The sequence below is a fragment of the Podarcis filfolensis genome (assembly GCF_964270895.1).
Source record: "Podarcis filfolensis genome assembly, chromosome: 5".
Lineage (NCBI taxonomy): Eukaryota > Metazoa > Chordata > Lepidosauria > Squamata > Lacertidae > Podarcis > Podarcis filfolensis.
The window spans coordinates 84,607,741-84,624,534 of NC_139608.1; the positions used below are offsets into that span (position 1 = coordinate 84,607,741).

At 42.2% G+C, this 16,794-nt stretch overlaps 1 protein-coding gene across 3 annotated transcripts in view; it reads right to left on the reverse strand.

Annotated features, from left to right (window-relative positions):
* The window catches only part of ADK (adenosine kinase), a 202,381-nt gene that overhangs the window by 71,839 nt on the left and 113,748 nt on the right, over nucleotides 1–16,794 (reverse strand). For all 3 annotated transcript variants that reach the window (XM_083615945.1, XM_083615944.1, XM_083615946.1), the window contains exon 7: nucleotides 6,061–6,231. In XM_083615945.1, coding sequence (XP_083472071.1) covers nucleotides 6,061–6,231 — 171 coding nt within the window. The remainder of the gene's footprint in view (nucleotides 1–6,060; nucleotides 6,232–16,794) is intronic.

Here is a 16,794-nt window from a genome sequence, read left to right on the forward strand (position 1 = left end):
TGGCTTCTGGGATAGCTGCGCAGCCTGCATTCGCTCCATAAGACGCGCACACATTTCCCCTTACTTTTTAGGAGGGAAAAAGTAAGTCTTATAGAGCAAAAAATACGGTACTTTCTGCAACAATTGGACCTCTTTGGGGAGAGCAGTCCACAGGGAGCAATGACAGAAAAGGTCCCCAGCGCATAGCTAACTCAACTCCACAATGGAAACCACTGGGTTTAGTCACCCTCCTCCAGCCTTACTGGTCTTCTTTGGTACAGCATGGGGAGAGGGACCAGCCCCAAACCAACAGTGTGAGGAGAACAAGCAAGAGTTCTTACCTCCCATAGTCACAAGAAATAAGAGTGCCGTACAAACTAAAACCAATACAACCTGCAGATTGACCTCGTGGCAAATAACCGCAGATAGAATTATCCATGACGGCTTTATCCTTTCAAAAGAAACATCCAAGCTGGTTGCCTTCACAAAGTTCATGTCCAACAACCCCCTTGTTGTCAGGCAGTAGTTTTGCCTTTAATACACTGAGCTGAAAAGGCTAGCAGAAATATAGGCCAGACTGCGTCACCGCAGGCTTTTCTGCTTCTGTCGAGCCAGGGAGGTTTCATCATGCAACCCTCAAGGCCTTTTCTGGCAGTTCTTGGCAACATCTGACACCCCCACCCCACCCTGCAGCCCTCATGCTGCCTTCCGAAAGCCAGGTAAGGAGGCGCTGGGTTTGGGGAAGGAGGCATGAGGGCTTTGACAGGTCCTGGAGTCCTCTTGACTCCTCCCCAAAGCCTAGTTACCACTTTCCCAGCTTTGGCAGTCCCTGGCAACTTTCCCACCTGTACCTGACAAGGCAGTGTGCGGCCTGCAGGTTCGGTGTCAAAGTACTCTTGCGGCCCACTTGGTATGAAAAGTTGGGCCGCCCTGGTCTAGACATACTACAACCCCTTGGCTACCATGAGTTTGACACCCACGACTTCTACCATGTTTGCAACAATCCACTTTCTGATACTCATACTCCTTCCTGCTTACAAAGGCAGTAGCATTTTGCTCATCAAGCACACGCCGTTTGGACATAACATTTAAAGTTTATGTCCTCTGACAACTTAAATAGCTCTGATTAGCACTGAAAGTTAGCTTGGGTTGCAAAATGTCTATTGAAGGTGAGTAGTTTTGCAGATGAATTAAGCAGCAACTTGTGACAAAGCTGTTACCATCAGGAGATAATTGACCTTATTTGACTGTTAAGCATCCTGAGGCAAAGTTGAGTGTGCTTAAATCCTGGCAGGTTAATTATCTAGTGATTACAGTAGGCTTGGAAGGTATTATGGCTAAGAACCATTTGCAAAACGACACTATCAGAAAACTAAATTTAATAATAATTAAAAGAAATGACAATAATCAAGGTCGCCAGTCATGTATTGCTGCATAATGAGCACTGAATAGCCATAATTGGATAGCAGCAATAATTACTTTTATACCAAATAGCCCACGTTTAAATTTATTATGTGAAGCTTAGTTAATAAATATCAATGAGCTAAAACTGCAAAGAAGTGATCAAGGCATCAGTTCAAATGTTCTAACTGATCTACTCCACTGAGCTGTTGAAGTGGGTTTAAAAGCACCCGTGCAGCTCAGAAAATATGGACATTTATATCTGAATAAATCATCAATGTCATTCAGATGCATTTGGGTATTCAAAATTAAAATGTGGTATTTAAAACTAGTTTGTTAATTGCTTTCAGGTTATAAATGACAACAGATTTTCAGTTTGCTGCTTTGAACTGTAATTTCTCTGCATCTCAAACCTTAGCTAGCATCTTATTTTTTTCTCTAAAGGGGCATTCTGTGAGTTAGGCACAGCTAATCGTTCCCACTGTGGTTCTCCCTTCACCAATCCAGGAGCAACAAACTATGAGCCCTGGTTTAGCATAACATGCAAACCATTGTTTATGGTTTGTTTCTCCAAAACAAGCAACAACTGCTAAGTCAAAAATGAACTTTGGGTTAATATCATGGTTTGTTTAGAGAAAAATAAAACGTGTGCAGATTTGCATGTCACGTTAAGCCAAGGCTTGTGGTTTGTTGCTCCTCATGTTAGTGAAAAAGGAGTGATTCAGCAGTGTGCACTAAAGGTAAAGGGACCCCTGATCATTAGGTCCAGTCATGGCCGACTCTGGGGTTGCGGCGCTCATCTCGCTTTATTGGCCGAGGGAGCCGGTGTACGGCTTCCGGGTCATAATAATAATAATAATAATAATAATAATAATAATAATAATAATAAATTTTCATTTATATCCCGCCCTCCCCAGCCGAAGCCAGGCTCAGGGCAGCTAACAACAATAAAATAATACAACATTCTAAAATCATTTCATTATAAAATTAATTCAAATCAAATTGATGGCAACCATTGGGCTAGAGTTCTGCGAAGACTGCCAAAGGAGGGAGTCAGGCTGTGCCCTGGCCAAAGGCTTGGTGGAACAGCTCTGTCTTGCAGGCCCTGCGGAAAGATGTCAAGTCCCGCAGGGCCTGCAAGTCCCTAGTCTCTTGTGGCAGAGCGTTCCACCAGATCGGAGCCACAGCCGAAAAAGCCCTGGCTCTGGTTGAGGCCAGCATGTGGCCAGGATGACTAAGCCGCTTCTGGCGAACCAGAGCAGTGCACGGAAACGCCGTTTACCTTCCCGCCGGAGCGGTACCTATTTATCTACTTGCACTTTGACGTGCTTTCGAACTGCTAGGTTGGCAGGAGCTGGGACCGAGCAACCAGAGCTCACCCCTTCGTGGGGATTCGAACCGCCGACCTTCTGAGGTCTGCCCTAGGCTCTGTGGTTTAACCCACAGCACCACCCGCGTCACAGTGACTCTGATATGTGTAAGTGGCCTGTGAAGATATTATGTGGACTGAAAGCAATCCACAGAATCAAAACTACACTGCAGAAGAACACTGAAGGAAGGGTAAGCGGGTAACAGATCTGCACTGGGTGAGTCACACAGGTACTGTGGTGGCGGCCCAAAGGGCCACAATAAATGTGATAATGTGTACCCCTGGAAATCCTTGTGTGAGCTTCTAATAGAGAAGTTATGGTAACCTGTTGCTTTATGAAACTGATGATTTTACAAGTTGCCGCCCCACCCGCCTCCATTGGGGCAGAAATACAGCTAATATGTGAATCACATATCATGTGAATCACCACCTCATCAGTAGATATCAATAATGAATTTTTTAAATTCTACAAAAAATTATATGAAGGGCCAGAAAATATATCCAAGGATGAGGTGGAAAACTTCTTTCAAGATATTAAAATACCAGCTATTGAAGAATATCAAAAAGATATGCTATCAGCACCCCTAAATATATTAGATATTGAGAATGTAATAGATACAATGGGAAATGGGAACTCACCTGGGCCAGGCAGTCTTCCTATAGAATGGTATAAAATATTCAAAAATCTACTAGTCCTCAGACTTCTAGAAGTCTATGATATAGCTCATAAAGGTATATCTGCTACAACATTCAATGAAGCTTTAATAATAATGATATCAAAACCTAACAAAGACCCTACTAAATGTGCAAATTATAGACCAATATCATTAATGAATGTTGATGCAAAGATTTTGAATGCAATATTGGCGGCAAAATTACAAAAAGTTATTCAAGACTTGATACCTAATAATCAAACAGGTTTTATAAAAACAAGACAAGCTACAGATGATATCAGATTAACAACAGATTTGATAAATATAAATAAAGATGAAGAGGAGTTTATGATATTGTCATTAGATGCAGAAAAGGCTTTTGACAGAATATATAAATAATTCATAGGGTTTGTGTATATATATATATATTTATATATAATATATATAAATAAATATATGTGCGTAATATAAAAAATACGAAGACATTAAAGAAATGCAAAGGGAAAATATGAAGAACAGAGGTTCTGATGAATGGATTATTAAAAACGTGTGAGGTAAACGGTGGAAGTCTTTTTTAAAAAAACAACAAAAACAATTTATTTAAGGTAGATAAGGACAAGATGAAATTATACAATTGAATATAAATATAGATGGGAAACGGCTATGTATTGTGAGTACTTATCTACTTTTAAAATTTTTCACTTATGATCTTTTTCTTTTACTTCTTTATTCTTTCTTTGTTCTTTTTTTCTTTTTTCTGATATCTTATCTTTCATTTCACTGCTTTATTGTGAATAGCATTTTACAGAGGTATAAATAACTGTAAATATGAAAAGAGACAAAATATTCTCTAATTTTTTTCCCTTGGTTAGATGTATTTTCTTTTTCTTTTGTATTTTCTTTTGCTGTGAATATGTATGTTTTCTAATTTGTACCTAATAAAAAAAAATTTTAAAAAAGAATTCATAGGGTTTGTGTTACGTAAATTTGGTTTCCCTATAGAATACTGTAATTGGATTAAAATGATTTATAAAAACCCAATGTGCCGGATTGTTACAAACGGAAGAATTTTGAATTTGATTTGTTTAAATCGAGGAATGAGACAAGGAGTCCTCTTTCTCCATTATTATTTAATCTGTGCCTGGAACCATTAACAAGAGCAATAATTCAGGATGAGCATATCAAGGGTGTAAAACACAACAAAGATAATTACAAAATTGTATTATTTGCAGATAACATCCTTTTATTTATTACAAAACCAGAAGATACAATTCCAAAAATTATGGAGAAAATAAAAACCTTTGGCAGAATATTGGGATATTCTATAAATTGGACAAAATCAGAGATTTTACCAATTGGGCCAAGGGCTACATTGTATAGAAACCATCAATTTCAGATGTGCAAAGACTTTACTAAATACCGTATTTTTCGCCCTATAGGACGCACTTTTTCCCCTCCAAAAATGAAGGGGAAATGTGTGTGCGTCCTATGGGGCGAATGCAGGCTTTCGCTGAAGCCTGGAGAGTGAGAGGGGAGAGCCCCAGCGCCAGCCCCACAAGGTCGGGGGACAGAGGGAGGCGGAACGCCGCCATCCCGCTGTCTCCCGAAGTGGTTTGGAGGCTGACGGTGGGGAGACCCCGCCGCCAGCCCCGCAAGCTCCGGGGACAGCTGGGAGGCGCAGCGCGTCTCCCCGCTGTCCCCGGACCTTGTCTGAAGGTGGGCTGCGGGGAGAAGAGCGCTTCTCCCCGCTGCCGGCACCACAAGCGCCTGGGGGGGGAATAAAATTTTTTCCCTTTATTTCCCCCCCAAAAAACTTGATGCGTCCTATGGGCCGGTGCGTCCTATGGGGCGAAAAATACGGTACTTGGGTATAATGATTTCATCAGATATAGACCAAATTGTAAAATTAAATTTGAATCAAATTATAACTGAGATTTCTTTTGATATTGAAAGGTGGGGACCTCTAAACCTTTCCCTTTAGGGAAAGGTTAATGTCCTCAAAATGAATGTTGTTCCAAAGCTTTTATACATTCTTAGAGGATAACCAATACATATTCCCAAATTTTACTTCCAAAAAATAAATCAACTATTTAGATCGTGCCTATGGGGTACAAAGCCACCAAAAACACCACTACATAAAATGCAACTTCCAAGTAAGGAAGGTGGCTTTGGTCTCCCAAATATTTATAGCAAGAGTAATAAAAAGAAATTGTTATTTAGGCGAATTTAATTTAATTCTAAATTATATTCCGGAAACGTGGGAGATTACAAGGGGTCAAAAAAAATGGATGTACTGTGCCATATTAGAAGCAAAAAAACTTGTTTTGATGAAGAGCCACAAAAAGATTCCATTAAGCACATGGATTGATAATATGGACAGACTAATATTGACGCAAATTAAGAATGGATAAATATGAAGAAATCTGGAAGGAATATTTAAGCGATAAGGCAGACAGTGGTGGGAAGTAGGGGGAGGAGAGGTGGGGAAATATTGTTAAAAAGGTGTAGTCATAGGTATATCAGTATTCAAATTTGAATTGTTAAATTGTGTTAGTAGTGTTATTATGGTTTTTGTTGTGTCTTCTGCGGTTGTTGTTTGTATTGAAAAAATGATTAAATTTTTTATTATTATTTTTTTAAAAGGCCAGCAACACTCACCGTCTCATTCCCAAACAGGACATCAACGTAAGGTAGAACTTTCATCATGGGCTCCTTGTAGAACTGGCTAATAAATGGTGCAGAAAGGTTCAGAGTGAAGATCTTGTTGTTTGCAGAAGCCTGAGATGCCACTTTCAGTATAGATTCCGGCGAAACTGTCAAAAAGAAACCCTGCAAGCAAATGCAGAATAAATGGCTATTCAAATATGTTTTTTTAAAAAATAGTATTTCTGTTGTGGAGGTGGAAAGAAGCACACACAGAAATAAGATGCCACAGTACCGCCAAATTCCCATTTCCTGGAGCCGGTCCACGAGGATACCATGGTCAACTGTATCAATAGTCAACAAAAGATCAAGAAGTAGAAGGGAGGTCACTTTCTCCCTGTCCCCATTCCCTGCAAAGGGCAACCAAGGCCGATTACGGAACAAATTACAGAACAATATGTTTAAAGAAGCCAGAAGTTTTGATCCTGCCTTGGTCACATCTCGTGAGTTGGGCTTGTGTTCTCTTTAAGCAAAAACCATGTTGTTTTATTTTTAATGGGGTTTTTTATTGATGGGACACGGGTGGCGCTGTGGGTTAAACCACAGAGCCTAGGACTTGCTGATCAAAAGGTCGGCGTTTCGAATCCCCGCGACGGGGTGAGCTCCTGTTGCTCGGTCTCTGCTCCTGCCAACCTAGCAGTTCGAAAGCACGTCAAAGTGCAAGTGGATAAATAGGTATCGCTCCGGCAGGAAGGTAAACTGCGTTTCCGTGCGCTGCTCTGGTTCGCCAGAAGTGGCTTAGTCATGCTGGCCACATGACCTGGAAGATGTATGCCGGCTCCCTCGGCCTGTAAAGCGAGATGAGTGCCGCAACCCCAGAGTCGGTCACGACTGGACCTAATGGTCAGGGATCCCTTTACCTTTACCTTACTGTTTTTATTATTCATTTCTTACTTTTCACTTCCTGAAAAGGCAGCATAAACCAAGAAATAAAACACTTTACTTTTTCTGATAACAAAATAAAGGGGAAACCATTTCCATAACTTAACGTCCAACACAAAACTCAAGTTGAAAAGCGATTAACACAATCCTGCGCATGCCTCCTCAGCCATAATTCCCACTGAGTGCAGTGAGACTTATACCCAAGGAAGCATGTACAGGATTGCAATCTAAAATGGGGGGGGGGCTTGTTTTGCCCAAGAAGCAGAGTAAAAATACCTTAAAAAATCCCAAACGGTTTCTGGGTCACAAGAGGTATCACATAGGATTTAAACGTTTGTCTGCTTGATTTGCGCATGCAGCTTCTGCCTAAGTTGCTTCAAGCCTTTCTTATATAAAATAATTACAAGCTGCTGTGAATTATTTACAGCATGGTTACATTTCACATGTAATACCTGGTAAGTTATGTTGGCACTTGCAAGCTTGTGTGTTGAATTTGGATGTTCGTATAATTACGACCACCTCTGATGACTGTATAATTATGGACAACATTTACATAATGCATGCAAGCAACATTTTAAAAGCGGAGTGCCTCACCCCTCTTTTAAAAGAAAAATGGCACAGCCTGAGTTGGCTTAATTTATTATAAACTACTGATTATGGAGCATAAATCTATGGAAGCTTGTACTATATTGCAGAGAGAGTGAGTTGTGAAAGAATTGTTGCATTAAGAAAACACAAAACATAAGAAGCTATCAGGCAACCTCAGCACATATAATCCTGAAACGTGCGATGATTAAGGCTGAGTGTGCCAAATACTGCTCTTTCAAAATGTGCTACTAAACGTATAATTAGCCAGCTTTCCAGGCCCACAAGGTGCTACAACACCTTTGAGCCACAAGGTTTCAACCGTGATAGGAAATAAATGAGAACAAAGTGATGCCTTAAATAATTTAGATGAACACACAAGTAACAGGTCTTATATTTTTTAAACTAATTTTAGAAATTTGGGTAATGCAACCAAAAATATATTTTAGATTCCAACAGGAAGTAAGGTAAAGGTAAAGGGACCCTTGTCACGGACAACTCTGGGGTTGTGGCACTCATCTTCCTTTACTGGCTGAGGGAGCCAGCGTACAGCTTCAGGGTCATGTGGCCAGCATGACTAAGCCGCTTCTGGAGAACCAGAGCAGCGCACGGAAACGCCATTTACATTCCCGCCAGAGCAGTACCTATTTATCTACTTGCATTTTGACGTGCTTTTGAACTGCTAGGTTGGCAGGAGCAGGGACCGAGCAACGGGAGCTCACCCCGTCACGGGGATTCGAACCGCTGACCTTCCGATCGGCAAGCCCTAGGCTCAGTGGTTTAGACCACAGCGCTACCCGTGTCTCTGTAAATAGCAAGAAGAATGACTTTCAAAAGTAGAAATCTTTCCCAAATGGGAACAAAATGGGAATAACTGTATACAAATACAGTTTGTATTACTTTAATCAAAACAAAGCCGCATTCTGTCATCGCCAATTCAGACCTCACCACTGGAAAACCTGGAAAATATTTATTCATTATTGCCACCTTCAGAATTTTCTCCTCAATGGGATGGAAGAATTCAGCAAAACAATTTTGGAATGTTTTGGTCTACAATAAGTTCTCAGGAACCGCCCCACTCCTGCTGAAAAACTAAAGAATCCCAAATTATGGCACAATCTAACTAGAGGATCTTAAATTATGATACAACCTATTTCCAAAACCTTCCAGTTTTGCAGCTGCATTCTAACCACATGGCTGATGCAACAATGGCAGAAGTGTGACATACTGGATAGATGAGCATTTAGTTTTGAAGAGAGTTGATATTGTTACCTCTTGATTTCTCTCATTAGGTTCGGTAAGTCATTGCTAGTGGCAAAAGCAGAAATCATGGCTGAGTTATCACAAGGCCCCTTTTACCATCTTAGTTTTCTTGGTGTCATCAGAATTGATTGCATCTCTGGATGTACTCAGTGATGTTTTTTAAAAGCTCTTTGGCTGAGGCTGGGAGCACTTCTATTTTTCTCTACCCAATTTTTGTTAACCTTTAGAACAGTGTTTCCCAAAGTGGGAGATATTGCCGCGGGGGGGGGGGGGGCTGGAAGGATCCAGGGGTGCAATTGGGGGCGTTGAATAACAAATTTGAAAAACTGTACACGTTTCATCTGTTGTGCAATGATGCTTACTGATGTAACATAGTTGTATTTATTTATTTCCAAACAAACACACAAAATGCAAGGGTTATAACAAATGCATAAAAAACACAAATTTGTCACTGCATCTTTCTGTTTGTTCACTTAAAGAATATAGATTTCCGTGGGGTGTGGGGCACTGAGCATTTTTGTTTCTGAAAAGGGGGTGGTAGGCCAAATAAGTTTGGGAACCTCTGCTTTAGAAGCTAAATGAACTTTGAGAAAAGTAAAATACAATGACTTGGCGGAGATAGCCTGGGACACAAGCATCCACAGCCATGCTGAAACATTGCTTCCTCCTCCTGTGGATTTAAACACACTGTGCTTAAAAGAACCACTTTCAAGTGTCCCATTACCAAAAATGAAACACCACTTAGTACCCTTAGAGGTTAAAGTTAACGAAGCTCAGGGTCACATCAGAAATTTATCATGAACCTCGCTTCCAAACATCAAAGTCACTGGCAACCAGGGTGGGGGACTCTGAGTGGTGCTCTAATAGGAAATTCCCTTGAACGGTAATGTAGACGCAGCCAGGATTCTTCATGTTTATTGCATTTTAAACCCCGATTTTATCTAGTACTTTCAGCAAAAAGAAATTGCTGGTTGATTCTTTGATTTTCACTGATTTGATCCAGAATGCAGTTGTTTTAAATTGGACCGAGTACGGATGGCACGAAAGCAAAAATTTCTCTGAGTAATGATTTGGGCTTGCTGCAGTTTGCATTGTTTATTTTAATGGAAGCATGGCTTCATAAGTGGAAAATGACGACGGTTTTAGCTATTGTTTTATTTCAAGCAGGCAGTGTTCCCGTTTCTGATGAAAGCTGAATTTCAAACACTTTTCTGTACTAAAGTAAAAAGCTGAACTGTCAGTATGTGTGCTTATATTGACCCTGACATTTTCTTTTAAATAAGCGCCAACATGTCAAAAGAAGAGGGGGCTGCTTTAAGGATGGAACAGTTTCATTAATGCTAAAGCAAACTCTTAATTGTTGCCACATTGGTATTTATCTTTACAACAGCTGCGCTGCAAGTTCTTGAGATATAGCAGCGAACATTAAGAGCATCAAACTTTTATCATATACATGCCTAAGATGATGCTTTAGAGATGCACATCCATTTCTAATTAAATTCTATGGCCACAGCCCAGGCAATGGCTTCAACATACACTCAATGGGAAAAGTTCCTCCCTTCTTTTTCAATGGCAACTCTCCAAGCAATATCACATACTACTTTTGAAATTATTTGGAAGTTCCAAAATTCTGTCCAAAGCACTATTGGCATATGGAAGCCCAGGGATGGTTCCACAGCTATCTGTTCTTCTCCTTAGGCTGCCATGGAAAGTTTGCATTAATATAACCCAAGATGTCCGGGACCTTAGCCCACAGAGAATTCATGGTACAATGCATATTTCAAACTATCCCTGTGTAAGTTGTACAATGCACTCAACTGCTTCTGCAATCCTAACAGCCTAAGAAGAGCCTGCTGGTTGGAAATTCCCAGGTGTCAAAAAAAGGCTATTTATGTATGCCACCACTGCGGCCCGTGTTTTGTTAGCCCCCAAATGGAAAATGAGTGAGGTCCCAACTAAAGAAGAATGGCAACTTAAACTGATGGAATATGTGCAGCTTGCGGACCTAACATATAGAATAAGAGAACAAGAAGAACATATGTTTAAAGAAGACTGGAAAATGTTTATTGAATATATGGGGGAAAACTGTGTACACTTGAAAACGTTGGCAACGTTAAGATAAACTCAACAGTGTAAACAAGTTTTGATGGATATATTAATGGAATACTGAATGGTTTAGTTTATGTAAAATATGCAGGGATTTATGATATGCAAATTGAACCATGGAACGAGAAGACATTTTAAGGTTGTTTAATGAATATTTTACATTGTAAAATAGAAAATTTAATAAAAATTACCGTATTTTTCGCTCTATAGGATGCACCAGATGATAAAACACACCTAATTTTTTTTGGGGGGGGGGGAGGAAACAAGAGGAAAAAAATTCTGAATCCCAGAAGCCAGAACAGCAAGAGGGATGTGGCTTCTGGGATAGCCTCTTGCTGTTCTGGCTTCTGGGATAGCTGCTGAAGCCTCTCCCGGGCAGCGTGATGAAGGCTCCCCCTGCCTGGAAGAGGCTGGGCGTAGGTAAGCTGCCCTCTGTCCCTTCCCCCATCTCCCGCAAGAACCACATGCTGTTTAAAGGAAGCGTGGTTCTTGGGGGGCTTTTCTGGGAGGTGGGGGAAGGGACAGAGCCACGTGCTCTGTCCCTTCCCCCCACTTCCCGCAAGAGTCGTGCAAAGCCTCCTCAGGGCAGCGGGGAGCCTTCGTCCCGCTGCCCTACGGAGGCTTCGCGGGGGCTCTCCAAAAGCCAAAATAGCTAGAGGGAGCACTACGCAGCGCTCCCTCTAGCTGTTCTAGCTTCGTGCGAAGCCTCCGCAGGACACGGGGAGCCTTCATCCCCGTGTCCTGCGGAGGCTTCTGGGACAGCCCGTGAAGCCTCCAGAGGGCAGCGGGATGAAGGCACCTCGCTGCCCTGTGGAGGCTTTGCGCAGCTAAGCCCCAAGCTAGAACAGCGAGACGGAGCACTCCCTCTCCCTGTTCTGGCTTCTGGCAGCCTGCATTCGCTCCATAAGATGCACACATTTTCCCTTACTTTTTAGGAGGGAAAAAGTGTGTCTTGTAGAGCGAAAAATACGGTATAAACAAAGAAGAAGAAGAAGAGACTGCATCAGGCCAGTAGCCCACCAAGATCCTGTTCCCACAGTGGTCTACCATATCCCTATGGGAAGCAGGCAAGCAGGATCTCAGCATAACAGTTCCTTCCCCTCCTGCAGTTTCCACCCAACTGGCTTACAGAAGAATACTGTCTTCAACACTGCTGTTACAACTTGACCCTCTTTGTGAACATCGCCTTTCATTATATCCTGCCTTCTTCGTAGCAGCTCAGGGAAGTGAATACACAAGCAATTTCCTTTTAAAATAACAATAAAAATCAGAACAACCCTGTAAGGTAGGCTGACCTGAGAAACAGTAAATGTCATTAGCTGGGATCTGAACCTGTGTTTAACAGGCGGGGACAAGATCTAGCAGGTTGGGAACATTATATGTCAAAAAGGGCCCTCTCTCTCTCTCTCTCAGTTTATTTTAGTTGCTAGGTTACCGGCTGAAAAAGGAATTGTTCCTAACAGATTTGCAAGAGGTTAATTTGGATTTTCATCATCCCCAGCTTGCTCTTATTACTGGTTAATCCAGCCTTGAAAGCACATAATTATTGCTATCGGTGCAAGTATTATCTTACAGTAAAGAAGCACAGGCTAAAAATATTCCCGCCGTGTGAAATCAGACTTTGTTGCCCTGAAGATGTCCAGAGGAACACTACACAACCCTTCACCATATTTACAAGAAGCTCCACACAGCCTATAGGAGTCCTGAGAACACTGCTTTCTGAATATACCGTATTTTTCGCTCCATAGGGTGCACCGGACCATAGGGCCACCTACTTTTTAGGGGGGGAAATAAAGGGGAAAAAAATTATTCCCCCCCCCCCAGCCCCAAAGAGCAAAGAAGCCAAGACAGCCAGTGGGATCCACCCCACTGGCTGTCTTGGCTTCCTCTTTAGCCACACACAACCTCTCCAGCCGTGAGAGGCTGCACGCAGCTTCGTTTTTAGCCGCAGGGCTGGGGCGGGGGAAGCCCAAGCTTCCCCTGACCCCAGCTCCCAGAACAGGTCCGGGAGCGGAGGCAAGGTTGTACAGCCTTGCCGCCGCTCCCGGAGCTTGCGGGCTGGGGGAGCGCTCCGAAGGTTTGCGGATAGCTGCCTGAAGCCCGGGTAGTGCAGTGGGCACTCCTGCTGCGCTCCGAAGGCTTGCGGATAGCTTCCTGAAGCCTGCATTCGCTCCATAGGATGCACACACATTTCCCCTTTATTTTTGGAGGGGGAAAAGTGCATCCTATAAAGCAAAAAATATGGTACTTTGGCCTACCTCTCACTGAGATGAGAGGTACTACGTAAGATTGTAGGTGAGGGCTAGCATAGTTGAAAGCTTCTTCCCACACAATAATTTTGCTTCACGCAGAAAACTAGAGACGAGGGGAGGTATTTTCATGCTAGCTTCTCTATACACAGGAATATTTAGTATTTTTCATGGAGAGGCATTAAATCACATGAAGGCTTACCTGCAGTCTGAACTGAAGTCTTATGATCCCAATACTAGATTGTTGAACCAATATCTATGTGATTCCACCCCCTCCAATATCTGCCTAAGTCCAAACCTGTTAAGGAAATGCTTGATAATGGTACTGTATCTGAACACCACACCAAATTTATTATTTTTTATTATTAGATTTATATCCCACCCTTCGTCAAAAGATCTCAGGATCAAAAGATCCCAGTATGGCAAGGCAGACAAAAAAAAAATGGGAAAAAACAACAACTGAGACCCTCCAAAGCAGTCAGTTCTCCTAGTAAAAAAAAAGAAATCCTTTCCAACCTCTTCCAATAATGCCCAGCCTTCGCCGAGAGCAATTCCTGCACAATACAACCAGACATTTATTGGGGCAGGTGGTGGGTGGGGAAATGTGGATTTTCCTTTGAACAGCCCAAGAAGAGACTACAGGACTACAGGAATGCAGTTCTCATTCACACCCACTCCTCCTTATTCCCATCCGAACAACACAGAAGGATGCTTCTGATTTCCCTCTTTTGATAAGACTCCTTTTCTCATGATGCGATCTTTATTATAGCGAGATAATATGCTCTCTCTTTGGGGCTCTTGAAATTTATTCTGAAGAGGGTGACAATGGTTTTGACTAATATTTTTCCATGTTTTGTGCTGCTGTTACAGCATGAAAGCGATCAGCGTTTGAGATAACATGTGTAATTATCTCTGTGCACACACTATCAAGATTACTCTTTAGGAAATAATGAATGATTACTTTAAGATTGCAACTGGTGTGTGCACGGAAACAGAGTTAAATATACTTTACACTAAGCAGAAATTCACTGAATGCAGCTCAGAAAGCCAAAAAGTTACAAGAAAGTAATTTAAGGGGGTTAATTTTAAAAAGTGACCTTGCCCCCCCCCCCCAATTTCTCATAGCAATTGCTTTAAAAAAAAATCAATGATTTGGTTTTAGTGTTTCAGTAGGCTGGCATATTGGACAGGAGTCACTTCTGAGATTCATATGGGCAGAGGAAGATAAATCAACTGAAGCTAAACTGGACAGGTAAGGGAAAGAGGGATCAGATAGAATCACAGAACTGGAAGGGACCCTGAGGATCATCGGGTCCGACCCCCTGCAATGCAGGAATATGCCGCTGTCCCATATGGGGATTGGAGGGCTGATTCCTCTCCCAGTCCTCCTGTAAGCTGGGCAGCGGGGGGGGCGGGGACTCTGGTTATAATGCCAACAAGTCAGGAAGTCTGACAAGTGCTGCTGCACAATGACAGGTCAAAGCGTGGGAGGAAACAGGCATAGTCCAAGACTGGGTCCTAGATCTGACCTGGGTGAATGATCTTGGAAGAGTTGCTTTAACCCAGCTTTATCCAGCTGGGCTTTTGATGTAGCACCACCGCAGACTTGATGATCAGGCAGGTAGTGCTGCCTTGGGGTTTATAATGATTCCAGCTTGAGGTCTTGGTCATGTTCTGGCTTTCAGTGTCTGCATCTAGAGGCAGATTTGGGTCAACCCCATTACCAAATAGTCACCCTGTTTGAGCTGGGGGACAGGCGGTGTTGAGAACTTCAGAAGGCTTGTGCTAGAGGTCTACAACCACCATCCTGCAAAGGTATGGCATTTATAATAAACACACAGTCTCTAATCACTCTAAATAATGACTGTAGAAGCATTTACTATAAATTAAATAACTATAAGCATTTACTATAAATTAAATAACTATAATGATAGATTCCTTAAATATTAGATTGCTGAATTCTTAATTTTCATGATGGAACATCTACCATTTCGTAAGTTGTAATGCTTGAATTATAGTGGGTGGGGAGGTAGGAAGTCCCAACCAGAGACTCCCTCCAATGTTGGCCAAATCATGCCCCCCCCCTTCTGAAAACACAAGCTAAGATGTTTCTGCCCCAAAGAGGTTAGGGAGCTAATTTGAGAATGAATCAGAAAATCAAACCATGGTTTCGTCCAGGCTTGTTCTTACTAACCATAGTTTAAACAACCTATAATTCCCTGTGTCTGGACATCATGTTTAAAACTGGAAACAGATGCTTCTGAGCTCCTCCTCAGTCACACAAGAGAGAAAAAGAAGGGAGCAGGGATCCAAAAGCTTGTTGCAGCTCATTCATGTAGCAGGAAATGATGGTTTCCTGTTATGTCTGAAACCAATCCTCATGCTTTGCCAGATTTCTGCAGATTAAGGAATCACTACTGCAAATGCATATTGGAATCAAAGCGTGAAAATGGAAACACTTGAGATCTCATACCACATACTTCAATATGTCTGAATTATGACTGGATTTGATATTAAGGCTTTTAAAATTATGTAGCTATTATTAAACTGTTTTGAATTACCAGTATCTTCTATACAGATATACTATAGATAACACAATAGATGCATTTACATTTTTGTTTGGTGTTTTCTCATGCTCTGTTGTGTCCCCTTTGAGTTTAACGAATACTGAGAAGAAATACACAAAATAAAGTGACCATGACTGTGAACAGATCTTTATCTTACAAAGAGGGCAAACAGGAATGTTTTCCTATTACTCTTGTAAGGTAATAATGAGGGAGACACATGCACCTTGCTAGGGACGGCATTCTATACAGAACCACCACTGAAAAGGCCCTGCCATGCATCAATGCCAACGAAGTAGCCCTCAGCAGCAGCAGCAGCAGCAGCAGCACCAACTAGGTCTCACCTGCTGATCATAAGATTCGAGACAGCTGATATTGGGGAAGGCACTCTTTTTGGTACTTGGGTCCCAAGCCATTGAAGGGCTTAGTACTAACACACTGTATTGAGCTTGGTAGCTCACTGTCTGTTGGTGCCGAGCTTTAAGTCCAGTGACACCTGCTCCTGTCAGGCTGCCCCACTTACCAAGCCAGCAGCTGCATTCTGCACTGACCGTAGCCTCAAGACTGCCTTCAAGGGCAGCCCCACATAAAATGCATTACAGTAGTCCACATGAGAGCTATCAGAGCATGGACAACTAAAGCCAGACAATCCTAGTCCAGAAACATCTGTAGCTGATGAATCAGCTAATCAGAATTATGCCTACACTGGGCATTAGGAATCCAAGCCACAAAAGCCACTTGATACTCGAGTGGTAAGTGGGAATCCAGGAGTACTCCCATACTACTAACATCTTCCTAATCCCTCCCAGAACAAGTCATACACCTAACTGCTGGATATGGGAACCACCCACTCACAACACCCACTCCATCTTTCCATTTATTGGTCCCCATCTTGTCCACCACTGCATCTAGATACCTGTCTCAACACCTTCACAGCCTCTCTTGATTCTGATGGAATGGAAAGAGAGATCTGTGTGTCATCAGCATACTGAAGACACCGTGCTCCAAATCCCTGGATGACAGCTTCCAGTGGTTTCATG